General features: G+C 29.6%; 3 protein-coding genes across 6 annotated transcripts in view; 1 reads left to right on the top strand and 2 right to left on the bottom strand.

Annotated features, from left to right (window-relative positions):
- LOC106679415 (targeting protein for Xklp2) overlaps positions 1-3251 on the bottom strand; it is a 17908-nt gene extending 14657 nt beyond the window's left edge. The window contains exons 1-3 of the mRNA XM_014418563.3: positions 3038-3251; positions 2708-2960; positions 2479-2633 (exon numbers count right to left, since the gene is read on the bottom strand). Coding sequence (XP_014274049.1) covers positions 2479-2633; positions 2708-2960; positions 3038-3131 — 502 coding nt within the window. The 5' untranslated portion in view covers positions 3132-3251. The remainder of the gene's footprint in view (positions 1-2478; positions 2634-2707; positions 2961-3037) is intronic.
- A 4106-nt stretch (positions 3252-7357) lies between these two features.
- On the bottom strand, positions 7358-20617 carry LOC106679405 (glucose dehydrogenase [FAD, quinone]). Of its 3 annotated transcripts, XM_067052734.1 has the most exons (11): positions 20305-20458; positions 20164-20206; positions 19849-20051; positions 19194-19365; positions 17368-17624; positions 17080-17250; positions 15461-15617; positions 12837-12985; positions 11341-11518; positions 10164-10356; positions 7360-10090 (listed from the first exon to the last, which is right to left on the bottom strand). In XM_067052734.1, exons 1-11 carry the CDS (start codon positions 20317-20319, stop codon positions 9895-9897), a joined length of 1734 nt encoding a protein of 577 aa, XP_066908835.1. In that variant the 5' UTR covers positions 20320-20458; the 3' UTR covers positions 7360-9894. The 3 variants fall into 3 exon arrangements, with proteins under 3 accessions (XP_066908839.1, XP_066908835.1, XP_014274027.1); XM_014418541.3 differs by lacking the exon at positions 20164-20206 and having other exon boundaries at positions 7362-10090; positions 20305-20617; XM_067052738.1 differs by lacking the exons at positions 20164-20206; positions 20305-20458 and having other exon boundaries at positions 7358-10090; positions 19169-19365; positions 19849-19985.
- mRpS7 (mitochondrial ribosomal protein S7) overlaps positions 20618-24117 on the top strand; it is a 4945-nt gene continuing 1445 nt past the window's right edge. The window contains exons 1-6 of one of the 2 annotated variants that reach the window (XR_001342957.3): positions 20618-20854; positions 20925-21104; positions 21187-21250; positions 22138-22308; positions 22401-22538; positions 22899-23019. Coding sequence is in view for 1 of the 2 variants with exons in the window: in XM_014418542.3 (XP_014274028.1) it covers positions 20787-20854; positions 20925-21104; positions 21187-21250; positions 22138-22308; positions 22401-22538 (621 nt within the window). In the remaining variant the exon portion in view is untranslated. The remainder of the gene's footprint in view (positions 20855-20924; positions 21105-21186; positions 21251-22137; positions 22309-22400; positions 22539-22898; positions 23020-24117) is intronic. The other variant, XM_014418542.3, reaches the window with a different exon arrangement.

The following is a 24117-nucleotide window of genomic DNA, read 5'->3' as shown; positions in this document are numbered from 1 at the left end:
TATGTAAAATGAATATTTTGTAATTTTAAGTTAAAAATTTAAATATCTGAACATCATATAATTAGGATTTTTGTTGATACTTAAACGATGCAGTCTATATAAAACAAGCGCTAATTGTCATTCACTTGTAATTAATCATATACACCAACAATACTAACTTATTTTATAACTTATAAAATCAGACTTATAAAACTTATTTTATGTACATGATGTGGATTAAGTTTTTAAGGACTTAAAAACTAATTAACAATTATATTTAAACATAAAAAATGAGTCTCCTCAAAAGTTGAGTTTTAACATTTAAGCATACATAGAATCCAAAAATCAAATAAAAAAAAAACTGTTAACTTTTCTCCTATAATACTGGGCTGATTTACCTACTGTTTGGTACTTAAGTCACTGGTCACCCCACAATAATTCTCAGCACTAGTCATTTCATTAAAAAATAATGCTAATTAAAATATTCTTTTAATCTTGATCATTTATGAAGATATTGATAAATAAGTTTTTTAGGATCACTATCATTAAAACCTAATGGTAGTTAAAGATAATTGATAGAATTCAAAAATAACGATAATCGGCTTTGTGGATGCTGTTAGTGTGTTGTATGTTCCCCTCAGCTCAAATTCTAGGTATACTGAATGTATTTCTCAATCAGATGTTCAAAAGAATCAGAATTATGTTTGAATCAATACCAAATGATTTCTGCTGTAAAATATACCATTGATTTCTTTCCCTTCACAACAAAATAACCAACTAACCCTTCACAACAAAATAACCAACTAACCCTTCACAACCAAATATATATATGATCTTCACTGGTTCTACAGGATCAGAGGAAGTAGTTGGTCCACAGTCTTCCTCTTTCATGTTCTGTGATTAGAGTACATACTCCTCTAGTACGCTTCCTTTTTAATTATGGTACTTTGAAAAGATAACAACAAAGAAACTATGAGGACAAAAAGGCCATATTAATGTCAGGGCAGGCCAGCCAGGAATCAGCAATTTTGAACAATGAGATAATCTCCAAAACTCATTAGTGCCAAGCTTACACCTGGGAAGATTGAATAAACACAGGCATCATATAATTGTCAAACTTGGAATGTCATCACTATCAGTTAGGTTTTACCCTGAAATAATCTGACAGGGCATAAATACCAAATTATCTGAAAAGCTCCTTTAAAAACCTTTAATTTTTATTATTTGAAATTATAAAATTAGATAGCATGAATGTAATGTTTTTGTTTTCCTATAGTTGTGAAAATACATATTTAATTTCAAATCAGTGGCTTAGAGCAACAAGAATCAAGGTCTAAATTCTAAATTCTGATGAATAAATCTGAAAACTGTAACTAAAGATTTTAAAAACAAAAATAGACATCACTGGTCCAGAAGAACAATGACACAACTGTGAACTTTGTGTTTGCAGGCTCATAAAAGCATTTCTGAATGATTTTTAGTTGACATAATAGTACTAAAAAATTAGCAAAGGAAGGAATTTTTCAAGTTCAAAAGTATAAATTTTTGAGTGCACGAACACAATTAAGTTAATTTCACAGATGCATCATTGTTCTTCTAGAGCAGCGATATGTTGAGGAATATAAAAAGACAATGGTCATCCCCTTTTACTTGGTTTGTTTTGCATGGAAAACTTTCATATTTGGCACACAGCTCTTTTAAGAAATCCTTTAGAAGTGGACATTGGTTGTTGTTGCTCCAAACAGAAAATATATAATATGGGGTAGTACTACTGTCCAGCACCAAATTTTATAAATCAATAAAAAGAGGTTGCGGATTCTAAGTATAAAACAGTGGTTTCAACCCCCCTTTTGGTACTTGTAGGAAAATGGTGAAACCCTTTTGGTAGAAGTAGGTGAATAGCAAAACCCCCAACACTATCATTTGATACAGAGTGTCAAATACTGTCTTTTCACGATACGCAAAGAAAGGTGGTAAGGTTAGGTGCTAAACTGTAGTGAGTCAAAATGGATTGACCCATTCTTGTTATTTTGTGGAACCTCTGCAAGATGCACGCAGTACCCTGGTTGGAAACCACAAGTTAAGACCTTTGTGGACTAACAAAAACATTACGGACAATGACAGCTTTCCAGAAGTAAGAAACCTCTGCCTTGAAAAACAAGGAAGGATTTTCAATAAATTTAATGGAAAATACTTTCATATGACCTCTTAAATCAAACCAGTGTCTTATGTTGAAAAGTAAATGAATGGTAGATATATAAGTATAACTTGAGCGATTAATACTGAATAATGATTACTCTTTCATCAAAAATGTTTTACCAACTTCTGATAAATTGTATTTAATAGAATAGAGTAACAGAAAAAGAACAAATTACATCAAAATTATATTTTAAATTAAAGAGTTAATCACAATAACTATAAATATCGAAAAGCCAACCTAAAATGTAAAATTATTGTAACAATGAGAATGTAAGAATAAGTTTTCAAAAAAATACTTACTTGATTTCCTTTTGAATCTAGGAGGTGTACTGTGGTGAAATTTATGAATCTGTTCAGCAACAGATAAGAATTTTGATTGATTCTTCATACCAAGAGACCCATTCGTCTTCATTGACATTCTCTGTAGTCTCGTAACAGGTCCATTACTCTTCAGTCTGGATATAACATGACAATTAAAAATATATATATATTGAACAAAAACAATTTAAAATAATAATAAAATACTAACTCAGGATCTAAATTTTCATCATTTTCATTTGAGGACATTCCATTCTTTGTTTTCACTTTAACTTGCGCTGCAACATTTCTTTTACTGCCTGAAACTTCTTCACCAAGAGATTCTACACAAACTTCTTCACCATTACCTTCTACAAAATTTTCCTCTTCAGCTTTTTCTAAATCATTTTCCTCTTTAATTTCTTCTCGAACAATTTCCTCATTAGTTTCTTGAACATCTATTTTGGGAGGAGATTCAGTAGCATCTACAGTAGTAAAAGATGTTAACTCAAAAGATAAAAACAAAGCATTTGTAATATAAAGGATTAAACTAAACTCTTACCAAAGAAAGTATCAGCGCCATCATCTAATTTAACTTCTGATAAAGACTCAATAAACTGAGGCGCTTGGAAATTAAAGACATCAGTTTGGGCCATATTTTTATTGGAAGTACTCGCGAAGAACGAAAATTAAAACAGTGAGAAACAACACTAACAAAATCCAAGCATACACAACACGCAACGGACAAATCCCGCTAGATTTGAATTAAACCGACTCTGACGTCAAAAATGCAAGGCCTTTTCAATAACAACTTCATTCATCATAATACCAAAGGGACCCCTATACGGTCAGTCGGAATGACAGTTTAACCAAAATGAACATTCAGATTGATCGTGTAAGGGTAATTCTTATTTCGAATAGAAGCATTGGCCAAGATGCTCACGGTTCCATATCTCATTTATCAGAGCATCAAAGGGACTGATGGTGTAAGGGTCTTCGTTATTCAAATCAATCATATTAGTCTGGCTATTGAATTAAGACTGTTGTTCCGACTGATCGTACTGTGGTCCCTTTAATAATATCAATAAATTCATTCAATAAAAATTAACAATGCTATAAATAAATAAAATATATTAGTTATAATATGTAAATCTTTTTTTAATACTGGTTTCGGTTTTTTATTCTTATAAATGATACTTAGGTAATTTTTATTGTGGCATATTGGGGTGGAAAGTGTATAGGAACATAGATATCATTATTGTTTAATATATGATTAAAAGTAAAATAAATGTTATATATAATAAATTTATATGTAAATATTATAGTAAATAATGCATTGATCTACGAAAGAGTAACGTGAGCAGGCAAAGTAAAACTATACTATCACCGCTATCTATGATTTGTTATTCACATTACCAATAATACTCCAATAGCAAGTTAAATTAGTATAATTTATACACCTTCTTCCATTAGCAGGGAATAAAATTTTAAAATACTTATTTTATTTAAACAAAGAGCCTCAAATAAATATTTAAGTTGGAAATGTTTTGAGGAAATTAAATAGAAGCCCTACTTCTTATTTTAGCAATAACAGATGCTTTTTTTTTAAATGTTATATACATTCATCTATCGGTTTTGTTTATGAATTTCTTTATAACATAATGAAAGACAAATTTCTTAGTAAATGCCATTTACTTTTATCGCCTTAAATACATTTTTAGAACTTCATTTAAATATTTATTTTGTATATATGTTTACATTTATACATTTGAACAATAAATAAAGTATTAATCATCACTTAAAATAAAAGGATATGATTAAATGAATAAAAAGTAAATTATTCAGATCATGGATAAGAAATATTTTGAATTACATCCTCATTATTTCTAGCTTCTTATTTATTTCCTTTTTTAAAAAAAAAAAAAAAACTATTTAGTCTGTAAATTATACTTTTTCTGCAAATTTCTATAGGGTACATAACTACTTAGATCTCAAGGTATGGTGTTTGTCTTATTGTTTTCTCTCTCCTTCCAAGTTGAATAAGGCTTGAAAGTTTACCCTTGGTCCCTTTTCTCCAATTCTCACTAGCCATATATCTAATTCTTGTCAGAGCAGCCTCTTACTCAACCAATCCTTGTAGTGTAATCCATATACATCTATGTCGGTCGGCCTTGCGGGTACTTTACTTCTGGTCTGCTATTAATCAACATTTTTTCATCGTCTATTCAACCCAGAAAGCCAAACCATTTCAATTAGCACTCCTCCACTCCCTCTTTAACTGGCGAACCCCAATATTCTCCTGTGTACTTTCTTTTCGAATAGGTCCCTTCGGGATTTCCCCTAAATCTCAGGAATCTCATCTCCCATGCCCTCACTTTACTCACATGACAATCTAGGACTGCTCAACTCTCCGTATAGAGTTAAAATGATATGAATCCTATTTCAAATAGAATGAGCTTTGTGTAGTTGCTATTTCTTTCATTTCTATAACTATGAAGTGTATTTTATACTATAAACCAACATAGCTAAATACTGCTCCCACGTACTCGTTAGAATCCACTAATTCATCAAGTATCCCACTTCACATTAACGCTCCCACCTCATCATTCCATCAAACAAGCAGAGCTTTACTTTTCTCAGCATTAATATTTATACCTCTCTACTGAAGCTCCTCATCCCATTCATTTAGTACTACCTGGGCCCTGTTTCATAATGAAAGCTAATAGTATTAATTCATAGTACAAGTGTAGAAACTAGTGTGGTAATAATACTAATACTTATTTTTGTCATTATAGGGATGACTATTAGTTATATTATAGGAATTAAAAAATACTAAAGTACAAGTTACTATTGTAGAAGTCTGTGTAATTGAATTAAGATAAATCTACAATACTAATAGTATTAGTTTGTACTTTATTATGAAACAGAGCCCTGTAGGGTGTCCGTTTTTAATACTACATAATAAAACAGACAACAGATTCCAATATCCTACCATTGCTTCCATATTTCATCCATGAATATGATAAACAAGAGTAAAATGAGGCTGTCTCCCTATTTAACACCGATATGAATACTAAATGGTTTTGATTTTCATCCAAGCATCACAGTACCTTTTAGGTCCTAGTATACTGACTTTATTACAATTATAAAGTTATTAGGTATTCTTTTAGTCACAACAGCCTTAATATTTTGAAAATTAGAAATTATTGAGAAATTTGTGCTTTAATTAAGAAATTCAAGCGAAGCTCAACAACTTTTAAGCCAACTGAGACTGAAGTTAGTCCATGAATAACTGGACAATACCGAATTATTAGACAGAGTAGTGACCGTTCTGCAAGGACCTAAAGTGAATAACATTAGAACTTGCCTGCCTCTACAGCAGTAGTTCCCAATTTTTTTTTCCACGGCACCCTTCTTGGGTTGAAAGAATTTCATGGCACCAAATAAAAAAAAAGAAGTCTGCATTATAAATTATTTTTAGAGCAGTTGAATATATAGGAAAAGAAGAAAAAACAGTGAAAATTGTACACTGTATACTTAATATTTTGACAAAGTGACATCCATTTGCAAACCCCTAGCATATGCTTGAGTTACCGCGGGGTGTCAACACCCACTTTGGGAACCTACACAACCGTAGGCAAACACTTTACAGAGTGCAGTTTATAAAGTAAATATCCTTACTTCTAACCATCAAATTTATTAGAAAAATTATGCTAATGGGAAATTTATATAATTTTTGAAACTAAATATTCATCTTGTCAAATTCCTGTATATGTATTTTTAACTAAATCTTATGGAACTGAAATTGATATGAGGTTGACATAACATGTTTCATTATGTTAAAAACAAAACTGAAGCTTTAATTTTACCTCTTAACAAACTTTCAACAATTGAAACTAAATACTTACATGCATTTATTTAGAGAGTTAATGAATTGAAGTTAATTATGACAAATACATTTTTTTTTCTTTTTTATTATCACTTTGCTGTTTCTTTACGTTTAAAAAAAATTCAAAATTAATTAGTTTTTGATTATTTAAAAAATTAATCCACTCCAACAAATTTTATAAGCTCGTATTGTTGGTGTATATCATCAATTACTATACATGACAATCGTTGCTTGTTTTACATAAATTTCACAGTTTGATATCTTTAAAAAAATTACCTCTTATCCAATATTCATGTATTTAAATTTGTAACTTAAAACTACAAAATATTAATTTAATATACAAATGTTATATGTCAACACAATGAATTAACATGCTAATTAATATGTTTAATAACCATACATTACAAAGGAATTAATTATTTATAAATTGTAAATAATTCTTAATTCAGACTTGTGAAATAAATTATAACTTTTTACATAAAAAACAAACACATTTTCTTTTATCATCGAAATAATAATTGTTTCTCCATATTATTGATATTAATTAACTAATTTTGTATTTTTCACAATACCCACATTTATTATTCAATTTCCAATTCTCTGCTCTGTTCATGTCAACAGTTAACATTTTTTTTATTTGTTTTTATAATAGACCCAAAATATCACTATAATATAATCTCTGTATATTAAATTACTAAAGGAATTTGTCTTAGATATTATTATAGAACAAAAATTTTCAATTTCCAATTAGTGGTCCGAAGATCTGTATCATCAATGGAGTGTGAAAATGAATTAACAGAAGAAAAATAGAACAAATAAGCAACAATAGAAGCATTCAAAACTGTGTAAAAAGCTTGAGATTAATTTCTAGCTTTCTTGAAGAAAGTTTTGAACTCTCTAAATAAAAGAGAAAATTTTTAATGAGATACTTTTTTTCCTCAACACAAAAAAGAAATTAGAAGGTACTCGGCCCAAAAATAAGAAAAAAACACAGTATTCTTTTTATTTTTATATATATTCACTCTACATAAGAATATTACTAGCATATTTCTTAGTTAAATATATACAATTTTGATTTCAAGAAATAATTTTTAAATACTATCTAGAATATATAAATATATACTAATAAATAATTTAAAAATAAAATTATACATGCACATATCATTAGTCTTTACTCATTATTTTGTTTTTTCATTCTACAAAAAGTTCCTAAAGCGTTAACTGTAAATGAAGGGCAAAAGGGGAAAATTATCATAGTAATATTTTATACTATTTATTTTATTTAATAAAATAGGATAACTTACTTTTATCTCTTCCAAAGTATTGAATATTAGTTTCTTTTACTACCAAGGACTCTCTCATTTTATAAAATGAGTGAATAATTGTATGAATAATTTTCAATAAACCTCAACAAATAACACTGATAGTTCAAATTTAATAACAAAAATAATTGTAAACAATTTTTTTTTTACCACAACCCTGTTCTTGGAATCACAGCTAGATGTCAGTGCTACAGCAACGAGATTCCTGCGCAATAATCACACATCCTTTGTGAGTGAACAGGTGACATGAGTGGTAGTGACAACTCTTTGTTGCTGTTTTATGCATAGTGATTTGTGACAATGGAAAAACTGAGATTGAAGCAGTGATTAAGTACTTTGTAAATAAAGGTATGAAAGCAAAGGAAATTCATGCCGACTTTCAAAACACACTGGGGGACTTTGCCCCTTCATAGTCAACTGTTGCCAAGTGGAGCAGCTGTTGGTTGGGAGAGCTTAGATGATGATCCGCGTAGTGGATAGCCAAAAAGTGCTACGACCCCAGAATTTATCACAAAAGTCCCCACCAACCAAGAAAGCAAAGGCAGTACGTTTGGCTGGAAAGGTCATGGCCTCAGTTTTCTGGGATGCAAAAGGCATTCTGCTGATAGATTTTCTTCCTACCGATCAAACAATTACGGGGCAATATTACGCAAACCTCCTAGATCAACTAAAGGAAAAGATACGCCAAAAAAAAAATCTGGTTTGGCAAGGAAAAAAAGTCATCTTTCATCAGGACAAGTGCTATTGCCATGGCAAAACTTCATGAACTGAGATACAAATCGTTGCCACATCCACCTTATTCACCTGATTTGGCATCATAAGACTTTCAACTCTTCTCCAAGCTGAAAATTTTCCAAGGTGGACGGAGATTTCCTACAACGGAAGAACTGACAGCCGAATTGGAGAAGTATTTTGCAGGCCTGGAAAAATCTCATTTTCGAGATGGGATCAAGGCATTAGAACATCGCTAGACCAAATGCATTAGTCTACAGGGAGACTATGTTGAAAAATAAAAGCAGTTTCATAGATATAAGACACATTCTTAAGGTAACCACTTTCTAGTAAATTCTGAGAACTTTTCAAACCACGTGGTCAATTATCTACATATATAATTAAAAACAAAATAATGTTCACTGATCGTTTTCCCCCTGTACTCTTCATTTCTTTTTTAACATTATACACTAAAAACAATTACATATACATAAAATAATGAATAATATACATATATCATACTATGTATATACACCATTGCTAAGGCTATTCAAGTTAAGCAAAACTCAGCTAGCTAACCACTTGGATGGATGTCCAAGCTAATGCTGATAGTTAACCACTTGGATGGATGTCCAAGCTAATGCTGATAAAGGATTAGCTATCAGTACCAAGCAGCCCTCCAAGAGTAGATGAGGGCCATCAGCTTACTGAAGGGAACTCAGGCCAAGTGCAAGGCTGATAACCCAATATTGAAGGAACTCTATACCAGGCTGAATTAGAGTTGTTGTTTGACAACTGGAGATGGTAATGAGTTATAAGCTTAGGAAGCTATTAAAAAATAAAATAAAGGTGATAAAGGTGGTAAATTAATAATCTAAAAAGAAAACAAAAATCTGGGAATGTACAAGTTCAATATAAAAAGGTTCACCACACTTTAGTAAAACAAATAAATAAGTAGATAGGAACCTAACATTTTCATACAAGCATATTTAACATGACATTTTAGTAGAACAGAGAATATTTCTTTAAAACTTAAACCCAATAATCACAGTAATTCAATAATTTAGTATGACTAGAAAATTAAAATGGCACCTAACAATTTTCTAATGAAATAAAATAAAAAGTTTAACATGATATGTAATAGTAACTCTGTAACTATACTCATAAGTCATAAACAATAGTGTCTATGACTATTGTTTGAGCCGTTGAGAGCATAAGTGCTGTAAGTCATTCTGTTTTCATCACAATTCAATTTTATCAAAAAATAACTAATTAATTGAATGTTCTTAAATTACTGGATATTCGTGTGACTAGCTAGTTTCAACTGAGAAAGCTGTTAATTCTTATCACAATCTTTACAGAATTTCCCGTATAGTGTTGAATATCTAAAACTCAAGTTTTAACTTGCACCACTTTTCCATTCAATGGCTCATTTGGTTCGTTACTGAGTAATAGTATTAGAACCTGACTAATAAATACAGTTAATACCCAACTAAACTATTTGACTAAACAAACTTTAGAGGTAAAAAAAATCTCACTAATATGACATATAGAACGAGCTGTAGCTAAAGCTTCAAGTATAATATCAGCTGCTTTTTCAGCAATCATTAACACAGCAGAATTGATATTTCCACTTGTAAGAGAAGGCATGACAGATGCATCAGCAACATATAGTTGATTGGTATTATAAACCCTATAAATCAAAAAGAATAAACTAGAATACTTAAATACTTTAACTCATGATATAACCAAATTAACTACAATACCTTAGATGAGGGCTGACAACGGATCCGATTGCAGCAGTGCAACACGGATGATAAGCAGTCAATGTAAGGTGCCTTAAATAACACTCCCAATATCCATCAGTTCCAAACTGCAAGTGCTCACAGCCAGGCATTGAATGGCTATTAAGACTTGCACCAGGCATTGCTGCGACCAATTTTTCGACAAGCCGTATTCCTGTAAAAAAATCCTAATAAATTCCAAAATTAAACAGCAGCAAAGTTCAATGTTCTATTATCTTCCTTAAAATCCAATATTAGCCTTCATAATTGACAAACATAGAAACTATGATAACGATACATTTAATACTTTATGAAGAAAAGATATTCGGGGTGTGGTCAGTAGTGATGAAGACCAATAGGTGATACAACCTTTAATATGTCGACATTTCAGCCTGAAGAAGGCCTGAAATTCAGGTCAAAACATTGGTAAAATATATGAGTATCGCTTATTATTGTTCTTTACTCGTGACCATCTCATTTATCTTATTAATCCACAGTCAACTATTAACATATTATCTTTAATGATATAATATAAACATGTTATCGTTGAGTTCGAGGTAAGAGTGACCAATATTTTTGCGAAAATGAAGTTTTCTGCTACCAATCAAATCTATGCATCCATTGTGATTTCTTATATTTTCTCTACTTCCCTATAACCAAAATGCATAGAGGTTTATCTTTGGTCCGTTATCTCAATAATTTATCATACCTCTCAATCGTGCCAAAGAGCAGTTTCTTACTCTACCAAAGCCTGTTGATGTAATAAGTACATATCTTCCTCAGTCAGCCTCATGGGTGCTTTCCTTCTGCTTTGGTCTCAATTGACCATTTATTCTTTCTTTCTTTCTACTCACTATAATCAAAACTATAATCAGTTGTATTATCAGATCGCAATCAATATCATTGAGACCAAATACATCGTTTTCATTGCGAATTTTATTAATATTTTACAGAATATATAGTCCTGATTTTTACTTAAAAACCTTTCCATATACATTGTTTTCAATGCTTCTCAATGGAAACATAATTCCTAAATCAAACATTGTACAATTTTTACAATACCAATTTCAATAAATTTGAATTATGACTAAAAAAAAAAAAAAAAATACTATTATTATAATCAGAACTCATAATGAAAGTAATCAGGAGAAACAATTACCTCTAATCAAACTTTTAACATCATCTGGATGAGAGAGGTACTGAGGGTCAATGAGAGGTTGATCCTCAGGATTCTTACTTTTTAGTTTCAAAGTTCCCTTACTACGAGGATGAAGTAAAACAGGAAGCAAGGTAACCACTTGCCTACCAGTAAATAAAGAAAAATATTTATTCCAAACCTGAAAAAAATAATATCCATAAAAATAGGTAGTTTACAAATGTTAAGTGTTAAAGTTAAGAGAGTTTGACATATTCCAGTCAATATTCATATTAATATTTCAATAAAATTAACTTTTTTCTATGGAGAGTAAGTTATAAAAAAAAAAAAAACTCTTCATTGTAATAATAATGCAATGATATACATAACTCTTAAAGAATGAAAACAAATTTCATATTAAAGAAAAATGCATTGATACATACTATTTATATAATTTACGCATCTATCTCATATTACAGCAAATTTGTTATAATTTTGTTTATCACCCTTCTTTTTGAACTAAAGTAGATTATTTTTCTATACATCAACACAACAAATATCAGCATAAAATAAAATAATAAAATTACAATGGCAATGAATCATATTTGATAAAGGCTCAATTGATTGTTTTCTATAAGGTTTAGCATATAATTGGTTTTGAAATATTTGAAATTCTGTTTATTAATTTTATCATTTTCAATATTGTTTTAACCCATTTTTAACATTATAACAATCATTATTATTCTTTTTATAGTAATCTCTAATTGTAATTAGTCTATTCATTATTTTATTATACAATTTTTATTAATTCAATATTAATTTTATTATTATTTTCATTATTTTGATACAAACATATCGACACAGAAAAAATGAAGATTCATTGTTCTGAGCTCAGATATTGCAAATAAAATGAAAGATAATAAATTTGAACAAATTAAATTTATTATTAATGTTAAAAATATGGTGAATGTAATTTTTGGTGCTTAATTAAATTCCAGGAGATGGAGGAAAGCACCTGAAAACATTAGATTGGAAAGTAACATGGATGAAATTAATTTATAAAGGAAGAAGTTTCATTCCAAACATTAATGTATATATATATTCCATTTTAAGGGAAATATTTTATTTGATAAAAACGATGAATAACATATAGTTCAACAAATGAATTATGTTCTAAAGACCCCATTGTTTATACTTCTGTACAACTATTAATAATGATGCACAAGTATTAATGTTTTACTGGAAGATTATTGATTGACCGTGTGTAAAGATGAAAGGAATATGGTCCGGGTGCGGTCAAAAAAGAACAAAAAAATAGTAATGGAAGATTATTGATTGACCGTGTGTAAAGATGAAAGGAATATGGTCCGGGTGCGGTCAAAAAAACTCAAATAGTAGAATTATACTATTTGAGTTTTTTTTTTACCGCACCCAGACCATATTCCTTTCATATTAATGTTTTATATAGAAAAATTGTTTATCTAGTCATTGCATCAAGTTCTAATGAAAAACTGAACTACCTCTTGGGAAACACCCATCGCAGGAGCTAAAACTACACCAGCATCAGTTGATAGTCCAGCAGGAAGAGCCATGATCTGTATATCTGGTTGTAGACCACCATCAGTATGAAAGATACCAATAACATCCGTACCAGGGTGTGTCAGAATACCTTAGATAAAAATAAAAAATGTGAAAACACAAGATTAGATAACAATAAAAAAAAGTCACAAAATAACACTGCTGAACTATTTGAAAATAGAAGATCTAAAAACAAAGCACATAAAATATCTAGTTGAATAAAATGAAATATCAATTGTTGAGAATAAAATTGAGAAAGCAAGAATAGTTGTGATGTAATTTTATTAAAATAAATCTTCATGATACTGTGTGCCATTATAACATGGATTTGTATATAACACATACCTAGATCTTATCCAAACCTCTGAATAGTCGCTCCATAAATAAGCTAGATAAATATTTCGATTTTATCCCTAACAGAGCAATCCATCAATGATAGACAATATTTAAGACAGTGATAGTAGATCTCAAGAGAAAAAAAAAATGTTTATGGACTATGGTCCAATTCCAAACAGAAAAACAGAAAATTTAAGTTTTCTGTTTTCTTAACCTGTCAGTGGGAACACCATCTATGAGACGGATATCAAAATTGTTTTTTGTAACTGGAGGCACTATTTTCTTGGAATGAGATTATTTGGCCATATGTAGAAGTGGGAGAATTTTACAGCCAGAAAACGTTTCTGTTTAGATATCATTCAATTTTGAGACATCCAAGCAAGTGGAAGTCAACAGTTATGCTCCCATTAAGGTAGTAGTAATAATAAGGTAATTATTGGCTAGGTTAAAATCCAAAACAGGACACATGTTGGATAATAAGTAAGTACCTCCCTTTTCATTTATTGCTTCTTCATAGGGATGTCAGAATAAGAAACATGCCCCTTACTCATTAGAAGAGGACATTCAAGTGAATAAATAATCCTAAGTTTCGTTTTACATAAAATCATGAATTATTCATAATTTTTTTCATAAGCCTACAGATACTCTAGGGTTCGGTTACTTGATTACAGAGCCCCACTTTTAGAAAAACTTCTTTGTTTAACAAGGTTTAAGTTTAATTAATTAATTAAGTTCAGATCAGTTACAGAATAAAATAAGATTTGCTTCCCGTTTTATAAAACTATTGTGTGATATGAAATTCTTTTCACTGAAAGAACCAATGTTTTCCAAAAATCATTACAAATTAATAAAATATAATTTTTTATTTACAAAAAAAGTAAAATAATAAATAGTTATAAGCAAAAAAGAGTATATTATTATGAAAGTTGTGCACTAAAACAAATAAAAAACTTGCAAGCAAATACTATAGCATTATCAATAATATTAAATATTTTGATTATATTATCAATGTTTTTGAGGAGAACTTAATTTTTTGTATCCACATTAATTTGCAAGTTTTGTCTATTTTGAATAAACAAAAAAATTATCTTGGTTATTTGTAATTATTTTTGTAAATAACCCTGATACTCTGAGCAGAAGAAATTTTGGATCCCACAATTGTTTCATAAAACTTAAAAAAGGGGATGAATCTCAGCTTTTTCTGTAACTTAATTAAAATAATTTTATGAAAAAAAAAACTTTGTGTTAAAAAGCCCCCTTCATATCATTTTAACAAACACTGATTCTATTTTTTTTTAAATAACTTTGCCAAACTTATTATGTCACAATTTATAATTTAATTAAATCTGTACCGTTACAACCCATGAAGGGTCAGGGGTATAGTACTTTGTAAATGACTACCAAAGTTTGTGCCAGGAGGTTTGTTCAGAATCATGCTCGACCGCCAGATTTTTAGTCAAATAATGATTTGTTCCCATTCCATGAGACTGGGTGGGCCCTGGAGGGCTCCAAAATCTACAGGACTGAGTTAGGGCTACAATAAAACAGAAAATAATTATCTGCCACAGCCCGATTCAATCCCTGGTTCTTGGATTTAGAAGCGGCGTCTAATCATAGAGCTACCCACTCCTACGCAATTTATGATTACCTAACTTGATTAGTTTGATAAAAAAAAATTTCTTTTCTCCTCTTAACTTTATGTACAACTTAACTAAAAAATTGTATGTTTAAAATAAGTTTTTATTAAAACATCTGTTATTACATTGTGTATATAATATTGACTCTATCCTCAAACAATTAATATTTTTCTACCTTCACTATAATGACAATATCACAAAAACAAAGGTGATACTTTTTCTGTCTGAACTACGCAACAATGAAGATCAACCAAATATTACCATGCTCCTAAACTATTACTAATTTTTATTTGCTCCCAAGATAACTTAACTGTTACATACTTTATTCACTAATTATCCTTGATATTGGTCAACACTTTGGACTAAATGTCCATCTTCAAGACCTATTTATTAAACATTTTATGACGTTATTAATGTGTCATTATTATAAAACTATCGTTCAAACATTTCATTTGTTAGATTTTATGCATTTCATTTACATTTGATAGTGCTTACATATCAGTATATAGACCAAATATATAGAGAAATTAAAATTATTGTTCAAACCAAATACAGGATGAAGTAACATAAGGAAAACGTTTTTTATAATATACCTGTTCCATGAAGTAAATAGTCATAGGTATTGGGAAGAGAATTCACAATACTAGTCCAGGAAATGGGCAGAGATGTGTTTAGAAAAACTAAATCAAGTCCTGTAGTAACATGATCCTGTAAATTTTTTCCAACTGGCAATACTATCTTGGGTTTTATCTGCAATATAAAATTATGTCTGAGTGAGAATTCATGAATTGAAATAAATCTATGAACTGATTTAAAACAGCATTTAATGAATCAATAAGATGACTGCAAGCTAAGCTGACGTAACATGGTGACCTAGCTGACCTGTTAACATATGTTCCATGGGTAATACATATTAAACTAACAAAAGCTAATGAATTCAATTATTTTTCAAAAGGTATACAACCAAAGGAAATAATATGAGACTTTTGGATGATTTAAATGAGGAGGAAGAAGAATATATTGTGATTATAACAGCTTGTATGACTACTTGCTTAAATAAAATATTAGTACACTCCACAAATCAATTGGGCTCTATTTAGTGCACTCATAAATAGAAACCAATTGATTTATGGGAAGTTCCTACAACTGATACCCCAGCTATAAGAACACAAAGAACATTTTTTAAAGTATTACAGAATGATCAAAAAACAATTATATCCTTGACGTTCTGTAAAAACGGCGAACTCAACAAATTGTTATTATAATTTTTTTTCTTTTTGTTGGAGTATTCATTCATTATAATTAGTTTAAACATGGGAAATGAAATTAGGAATGTAATAGGTTCTCAAAACATATTATAGAATTTTTTCAGGCCAGGTAGGTTCCAAAAAGAATTTTTCAGACTAGGTAGAATACAAAATAAGATATCCTGAAAATTGTTGGATTTGTTTTTGTTTTTTTAAAGAACATCTATGATATGCCCTTTTAAATATGAATATATTGGAAATAGAGGATAAAATAAATGTTTCCTTTGTTCTTTATTTGCTTAAATTTTACAAAAACACTGTTACTACCAGTCCATTGAAAATATAATTTGTAAAACCTATTAATTTCCAAGAAACAAATTATTTGCTACTTAAAGGAAATACCAAATGTGTTTATAGAATGTGTAAACTTTTAGTATGATAATAATTCATTTAAAAAATTAATAAAAAGTAGGTCATGGCAAGAAAAGGAAGTGTTTATAGAATATGGCATTTAAAAACAAAAAATATATCAGTAATAACCAAAGATCATCATTTTTGCCAAAACTTTAGACATGTAATATGATTTAAATAAGAAGCGTTGAGACTATTAGTACATAATTTGTTATTATTAATAAAAAAACCAGTCTCGAACAAGATCATAAAAATATATATAAAATATATCTATATAGATAATTTCACTCTGTGTCATAAAAGTTAATAATTAACTCAATAAAAACTTTTTAAGGTTAATAAACTTCCAATTTGAATTGACTTACCAGACTTCCTAAAGAGAAAATCCAGAATTAACGTGATTGGCATTTTTATCTCTGACAAGTAAATTATGGCATAAAAACTAGTGCCTAATTCTTCAATGCTTTGCATTTAAAGAAAAATTAACATATTTACTTTAATAAATGAAGTTAAGACATTGAAATGAAATTCAATAGGAAAATTAAGGTACTGACATTATGTTTAACAAGTTCTTCCTTAGGTCCAATGCCAGACAACATAAGAATTTTAGGTGTGCCAATCACACCTGCTGATAAGATTACTGCTTTACGGGCCAATGCTTTTCCTCGAACACTTTTTCGTTGGTATGAAACCCCATAAGCCTCAAATCCTCTGCGTAATAGAACCTAAAAATCACAAGACAACCACTTATGATATTTACTCTCCAGTAAAGAATATCATGTTTTTCTACTAAATTAATAAAATAAATAAATATTGTATTTTATTTGAAAAATCCTGTTTACCTTATCAACAACAGCATAAGTCATTATATGAAGATTAGAACCAGCCATTTCAAGAACCCTATCAGTGCTCCACCTAGCACCATTTCTTCCAGTAACTTGTGTCTTCATGAAACCTTCTTTATGAGTAACATTAGAATTCAGATCAATGTCACAATCATAACCCAATTTTGTTCCAGCCTTCATCAGCAGCTCACCAAGTTCAGTGGGATTAGGTATATCGGATACATAAACAGGGCCAGAATCACCATGATTAATTTCTGTAAATAGTTAGACAATTGAAATAATCAGTTATGCAATATCATATTAGCATAAAATTGTTTCATAATGAAGTCTGGTTCTCAACCTATTGTTTTCACAGTTCTCATGCTGCTTAGTGCACTACCAGATCCAGATACTAGGCAAGGTAAGATTATTAGCAATTGAAAAGGTTAGAATTAAAGTGGTACATGTTAAAATCTTGCTAACTTTTTTTTTTTTACAATCTATTTATGCCTGATTCACATTTACGACTGAGTCATGACAAAATTTTGAAATTATCAATAATTACTAAGAACTTTGCATTCTTAATAATACTGAAGTGTAAATTTAGTTTATCCACAAATAGACCTTACTTGTAAGAATTTCATTGTACTCCTTCACTTCTAACCTCCTCATTTCATTTTAAAAGATAAACTACTATTTGAGAACAGCATGCAATAACTTCATTAAATTAAAACATATTTATTGGTGAATGTAAATATTTATAATGTACTACTACTATATTATTAATACAAATTTGTATATAACAGGAAAAAAAAAACAATTTATTCATTTTGCAAAATTAAAAACAAAGCCTGATATAATGCTACATCAAATCTATAATCTAATCTGTTTATTCACAGTAATAATAGTTTATATAATACAAGCAATTCATAAGAGATAACTAAAATTTTCAAGGTAATATATACAGAAATGAATAGTTAATTTTGATTTCCTTTAAGTATTTAAGAAACAGATATGGGGATAATATAAACCTAATAAATAAATGATCCTTCCTGAAAGACCAAGGAAGGAAAATTTTCCATGACTATAATATTTATTGACAGTACTTCAAGAAGAGAGCATTATTACTCCCCTCCCAACCCTCTCCAACTCAATGAAGAATCAGGTCTCCACTTTATAAAAGCTAGAAGTGTGTCCAAGGTGGGCCATTTCCTTATGCAACAAAATAATAGAAAAATTATAACTTAGGTAACCTTGGAGAGAAAGGTTGTTCCAAATCTCTTATCTACTTCCGATGGTACCTAAAAGATAGCAAGTTTGACAACTATATATAAGAATAGGCTATGCCAAGATTTGATGAAACATCAATGAGTATTATGTTATAACAACCAATATTTATGATATAAATTAAATGAAATTTGTTGAATTATAATATTTTTGTTTAGAATAAAACTTTGATATGAATTGTAAAGACATTATTATTTAACCAACAATGTCTGACAGGTGGGTCTGTTGGACCCAGCTACAATTATTTTTTTTAATTTTCATACCACATCATTCCTTCAGTATAATGCATTTATTACTGTACTTATTTATTTACATGACAATAGATTATCCCCAAAAAAATTAAAAAATAGGAAGAGAAATTAATTCAGAACATCAAAATGATAAGATAAATAAATATTGCTACAAGTTCCTCAGACCAACCTGTTGCAAAGGGGGTTAACAATCTAATAATCAAGTGTTAAAAATATGAACTAAGAATGTGATTATCTCCTTATAAAACAATAAACAATTGCTATTTAAATTGAATAAATACCATTTAAAAATAAAATGGTCTTAACTGTCACTTGAAAATCTTCCAACGTGATGTTCTGACTTCTTAAAGTAATAAAGAGAATCATCCCAAGACCATTCAGGCCATGACTCATAGTCCATAGGATGTCCTCGGAGATAAATCATGTAGTTGAGCCGACTAGTTCCTCCAAGAATCTTTCCCATAGGCCAGCGACTGACCTAAAACAAAAAAATAATTTAAAAAATGCAAACTATAAGTAGAGTTTGCCTAAAATGTAATTTAACTAGCTCAAAAATCTTGAGAGTTTATAGTATATTAGTATATTTATGAACATAGTAAAATAAAATAAAGTATTAAAACAATAGGAATGATAAAAGAACAAAACAAAGGTAATTAATAAATGTACAGTAAAACGTAACAATGTTATGAACGAGAGATAGAATTAAGTTGACTGAGGCTCAAAAATATTCTGAAATAAATTTTTATATATAAAAAATAAAATGCTTCTTCTTGGCATCATCATTTAACAAGGCTTAGTCTTAATGTCATCAAATTTAAATATCATTATGTTGCATGTTTAAATAATAGGTATACAAATTAAAGAATTTTTAATTTAACATTTATAATTTTTTTTAATGGGGCATAATATAAATTAAGTCTAGAAGCAGTTAAAAGCTATCAAATAAGAGAAGTGTATAAACCTTGTTTTTGAGAGCCAAACAAGCATTGTTTTGAGGCACAGTAACGTATTGCCAGTCACAATCACTTCTTTGAAGCATTGGGGCAGTGACAGGAATATCATGAAGTTTAGATGGAAGACCACCGGCTTCAATTAAAAGAACTTCAGATTTTTTATCCTTAGCAAGTCTAGCAGCAACCAAAGACCCAGCACTTCCTCCTCCAACTAGAGAAAAAGTAATTGACTAATTTTTATCACTTACTATTCTTGTATATCAATACACAGATTATTAACCAGTAAAATAATGATATACTAAAGTTTTTACTTAACTACTGACTTGTAAGAAATGAATGAATGCTTTCTTTACTATTTAAGTCCACCTTTAATAAAATAAGTTTTAAAATAAATGTAATGTGGCACGATACTTTCATAATGACTACGCAAAGCTATTAATAAAAATATATCAACAAAAATTTACCAATGATAAAGTCATATTCTTTAGACATAGAATCTTCTAAATCATAAATTCCCCATTCTTTAGACTCTTCACACTGCTTATGAATGAAAAGAAACAGAGAGAATATTCCTGCTGAAGTGCAGTAAATATATAAAATCCAATAATATTTAATATAGAACATATTGACTCATAAGAAAGCTGCTTTGGATTAACAATATTATCTTAAAGTGTTACATCATGAAATCAATAAAAGTAAATCAAATTATTCTGTCAAAATTAAGATAACATTTAGGTGGGGAGGTTCTGAAAAAGAATCCATGAGAATCATAATATAACCTCTGCAATAGGTTATGTTGCTCTGTGTGTTCTATGGTTTAAGTCAGATCAACACAATTTATAATCTTCTTTATTGATCTGATTTATAATTTTTTGCATATCCTCCTCTTTGTTTTTCTTTTAATCACAGATTGAATTTAATGTAATTAGTTCTTTATTTCATGTAAATGGCTCAAGTTAAACAGCTATTATCCTTTACTCTTGGATCCACAAGAAGGGTTTACTTACCAAAATTGTAAGTATTTTAACATAGTTTTTTCTTTTTTTTTTTTAATTTCAAGATATTAATATTTGTTTCCTATTAGAAGTGTTGCTGTAACACGAGAGTATTCTGCATATGGGCCTAATTTTGTTGAACCAGTATTCAGAAGGGAAGATATCAACAAGTTAAAAGAAACTGGTGAAGCAAAAACACTAGCACATATTCCTATTAAAGCTGCAAAAACTGAACAAACGTGTTCAGAATTTTATGACCCTCAGTTAGAGTAATATTTTAATATATTCACAATTTTGTTGTATGAACTTGTGAAATTGTGATAGTAATAATATTTTTATATTATTTTTCAGGAGATTTATTAATTATGTAATGAGGAAAGGAAAGAAAAGCCTTGCCAGAAGTATAGTTAATCAGGTAATTTTAGTTTTCAAAATGGAGTTGGTCTATATCTTTGGTTTATTTTTCCTCACATTTTGTTCCTGGGTTCTCTAGTTAGCCCAGCAACATCCTCTCAGCTCTTGCCAGATAACTATTACTAGTTATCTCTTGGGTCTCCAATGTTTCCTCACTACAAACTAAATTTATTGTTGAACATAGTGTTAAATAAATGCATTAAACAATTTTTAAAATTTAAATAAATTTATTATCATTGAAAAACAAGGTAACTAATTTTTTTTTTTTAATGAGTTACAATGGCTTCTAAAGGTTATTAATGGCTGCCAAAGTAAAAAGGCCAAATTAGCTTAAATGGCTCAAAATTGCTTTTGGATTATACTCAGTGTAAAAGTGCGATTTAAATATCACTGTTCCCCTGAACATTTAGTAAAAATTGAGATACCTCATTGTCCACTGTAGTTTTCAATTAAATCAGACAAAGCTATGAAATTATCATTTCTATATAAGACAAAATGCTCTTCCTGTATCATAAAATCACAAGAATCATTAGCAACAATAGAGGATTATTGTGTCAGAGACTCTCAAGTGTGGCTGAACCTTAAGCCTCAAGCACCTAAGGCTTAGCATTTGGCTACAATTTCTTGATCAATTGATTTTTCAAAGTTACTATAGTCCCAAGACACACTATATGTTAAAATTTCTTCAGCAAGTTTACTAGGATACAAATCCATAGGGAACTTTGGCAATTTGCTGCAGGTGTGGGTGCCCTAACAAAATCATCTTTTTAATCTTCGCCTTTTGACTTCCTCAAGTGTGGTGGAAACTTAAGGCTTACATTTTCCTAAAACATTCATCAATTGATTTTTTAAAATGACAGTAATTATGAGGCAAATTATGTTTTACAGTCTCTTCAGCAAGTTAAAAGGATACAAATCCAAAAGTATCACAAGGAAACTGATCCAGATGAAAAGGCAAAAGTTGTTTTAGATCCTTTAAAAGTGTTTCATGCAGCAGTAGAGAATTGCAAACCTCTATTAAACCTCACTCCCATTAAACGAGGTGGTGCTACTTATCAGGTATCTCTTGAAAAAATTTACTATATTTCATACGTATTCTAGTCTTAAATGGCATTGCCCTTTTTTTAAAAATTTATTTATTGAACATCTAGGTTCCTGTTCCTATAACTCCTCATAAAGCAACATTTATGTCAATGAACTGGCTTATAGAACAAGGGAAAGCAGAACCAAAGACAACCAGATTTCATTTTAAATTGGCTAATGAATTAGTAAATGCTAGCATGGGACATGTAAGAATTATATTTTACAGTATGTTAGTTATAATTTAGTTTTCAATTCAAAGATAAATGATTTAATGTTATGACAATTTTTCTGATATCACCAATTGTGGTAATACTCCACCTAAAATTGTACTCAATGAGTGATTTGGGTTTTGGCCTACTATTTGATATATTTATATATGTTAGGATAAACCAAGTTGCTTATTTTATTTTAAAATTGTCATTCCTATTAGATATATGTAGATTAAAGTCTAAATTTGCTGATATTTCTTCTTCTTCAACCAACCCATAAACCTTAGGTGTCATGACATACTTGATCCATTTCTTAAAATTTTGTCTATTCATTGCTAATTTCTTGACTTTGCCTAGGCTGACACCACAGTTCTTTCCCAGATCCAATATGAGGTCCTCTCACTTATTCCTCGGTGATCAGTGTGGTCCATTTTCCTGAGTCTTTGCTTCTCATGGCTCTTGAACATGGCTGAACCAGGTATATTCTCTTTTTTGTACATTTTATATTAGTGTTTCCTGTCCTGTCTCTTCTATTCTTTTGTCTCTCAGTCGGTGGAATTAAATTTTAATGAGAGCTCTTCTCAGGAATTTTTTTTCTTTAGCGAGCTGGTACTACTTTTCAGGTATTTGTTGTAAAAAATAAATTTACCATGTTTCATATATTTCATGCATTCTCTAAATAAGTTTATTTTCATTTGGTCGGGTTGATAGTCATCCCTTTTCTGCTCAGAGCTTTATCCCGTGCTTGTAGCGCTTCTTTCAAGGCTGTTCTGCTTTCTGCTATATTTCTTTCAAATCTATTTATTTAATTTTGATATATTCCTTTTATTGATTATGATAATATTATTAACAATGGGAATTGACCATTTGTAAGCTATCTGTTTCTTTTTTTTCTTCTTCTTTTTTAACCTACCATTTCTGTTCGGCAATATAATTATATTAATATAATATCATCAGTCTGTCCCCTTGAAATAATTCAATAGACCCCTTGAGGTTATATTTTTCTTGAATGAGTGTATCAAGTGTAAATTGATACTTATGGATATACTAATGACATTTATGTTTATTATGGTTTATGTTTATTAACCAAAAATATCTGTTTGATAAACAAGAGGAAATACACACAATGGTAAAGGTGAAAAATTCTTTTCATTTCTCAGTTGCCAAATTATTCATTTCATACCTACTGTCTATAAACTTTAAAGTTTCTTAACATTAATTTTATTTACAAACATCGTTCATTCCATGAAGTTGATAAGGCTGGTCAGCCATGAGTATGATAATCACACATCGGTATTGAGTCTCAATTGATAAGTCTGTGGTAGGACCCTGAACGTTAAAATTTAGAAAACTATTGGTTTTTCCTATTGTTCTTTATGGTTGTGAAATTAGGCAGTAAGTTAAAAGATATTAACAAAAGTAATGGTTAATACTTCAATCATAATACCTAATAGAATTTAGATCAGAGATGAATAATTTTTTTGATTTGAATTGATAATTTTAATTTTATTTTATTCGACTTAAGTATTTCTTTTATTTTTAATTTGGAGTAGGAATTTATTTTAATCTTATTATT

Source organism: Halyomorpha halys, unplaced genomic scaffold, assembly GCF_000696795.3.
Source record: "Halyomorpha halys isolate HHAL.00 unplaced genomic scaffold, Hhal_1.1 Scaffold200.1, whole genome shotgun sequence".
Classification (NCBI taxonomy): domain Eukaryota; kingdom Metazoa; phylum Arthropoda; class Insecta; order Hemiptera; family Pentatomidae; genus Halyomorpha; species Halyomorpha halys.
This window is presented reverse-complemented; position numbering and strand designations above follow the sequence as displayed.

Coding starts and splice junctions, on each gene's coding strand:
- LOC106679405 (XM_014418541.3), bottom strand. CDS start 20,464: ATGTTCTATATTAAATATTATTGGATTTTATATATTTACTGCACTTCA. Junction 17,251..17,367: donor CTTATGCTGTTGTTGATAAG/GTAAACAGGATT, acceptor TGTGATTTTTAG/GTTCTATTACGCAGAGGATT. Junction 12,986..15,460: donor CTATTTACTTCATGGAACAG/GTATATTATAAA, acceptor TTTTTATCTAAG/GTATTCTGACACACCCTGGT.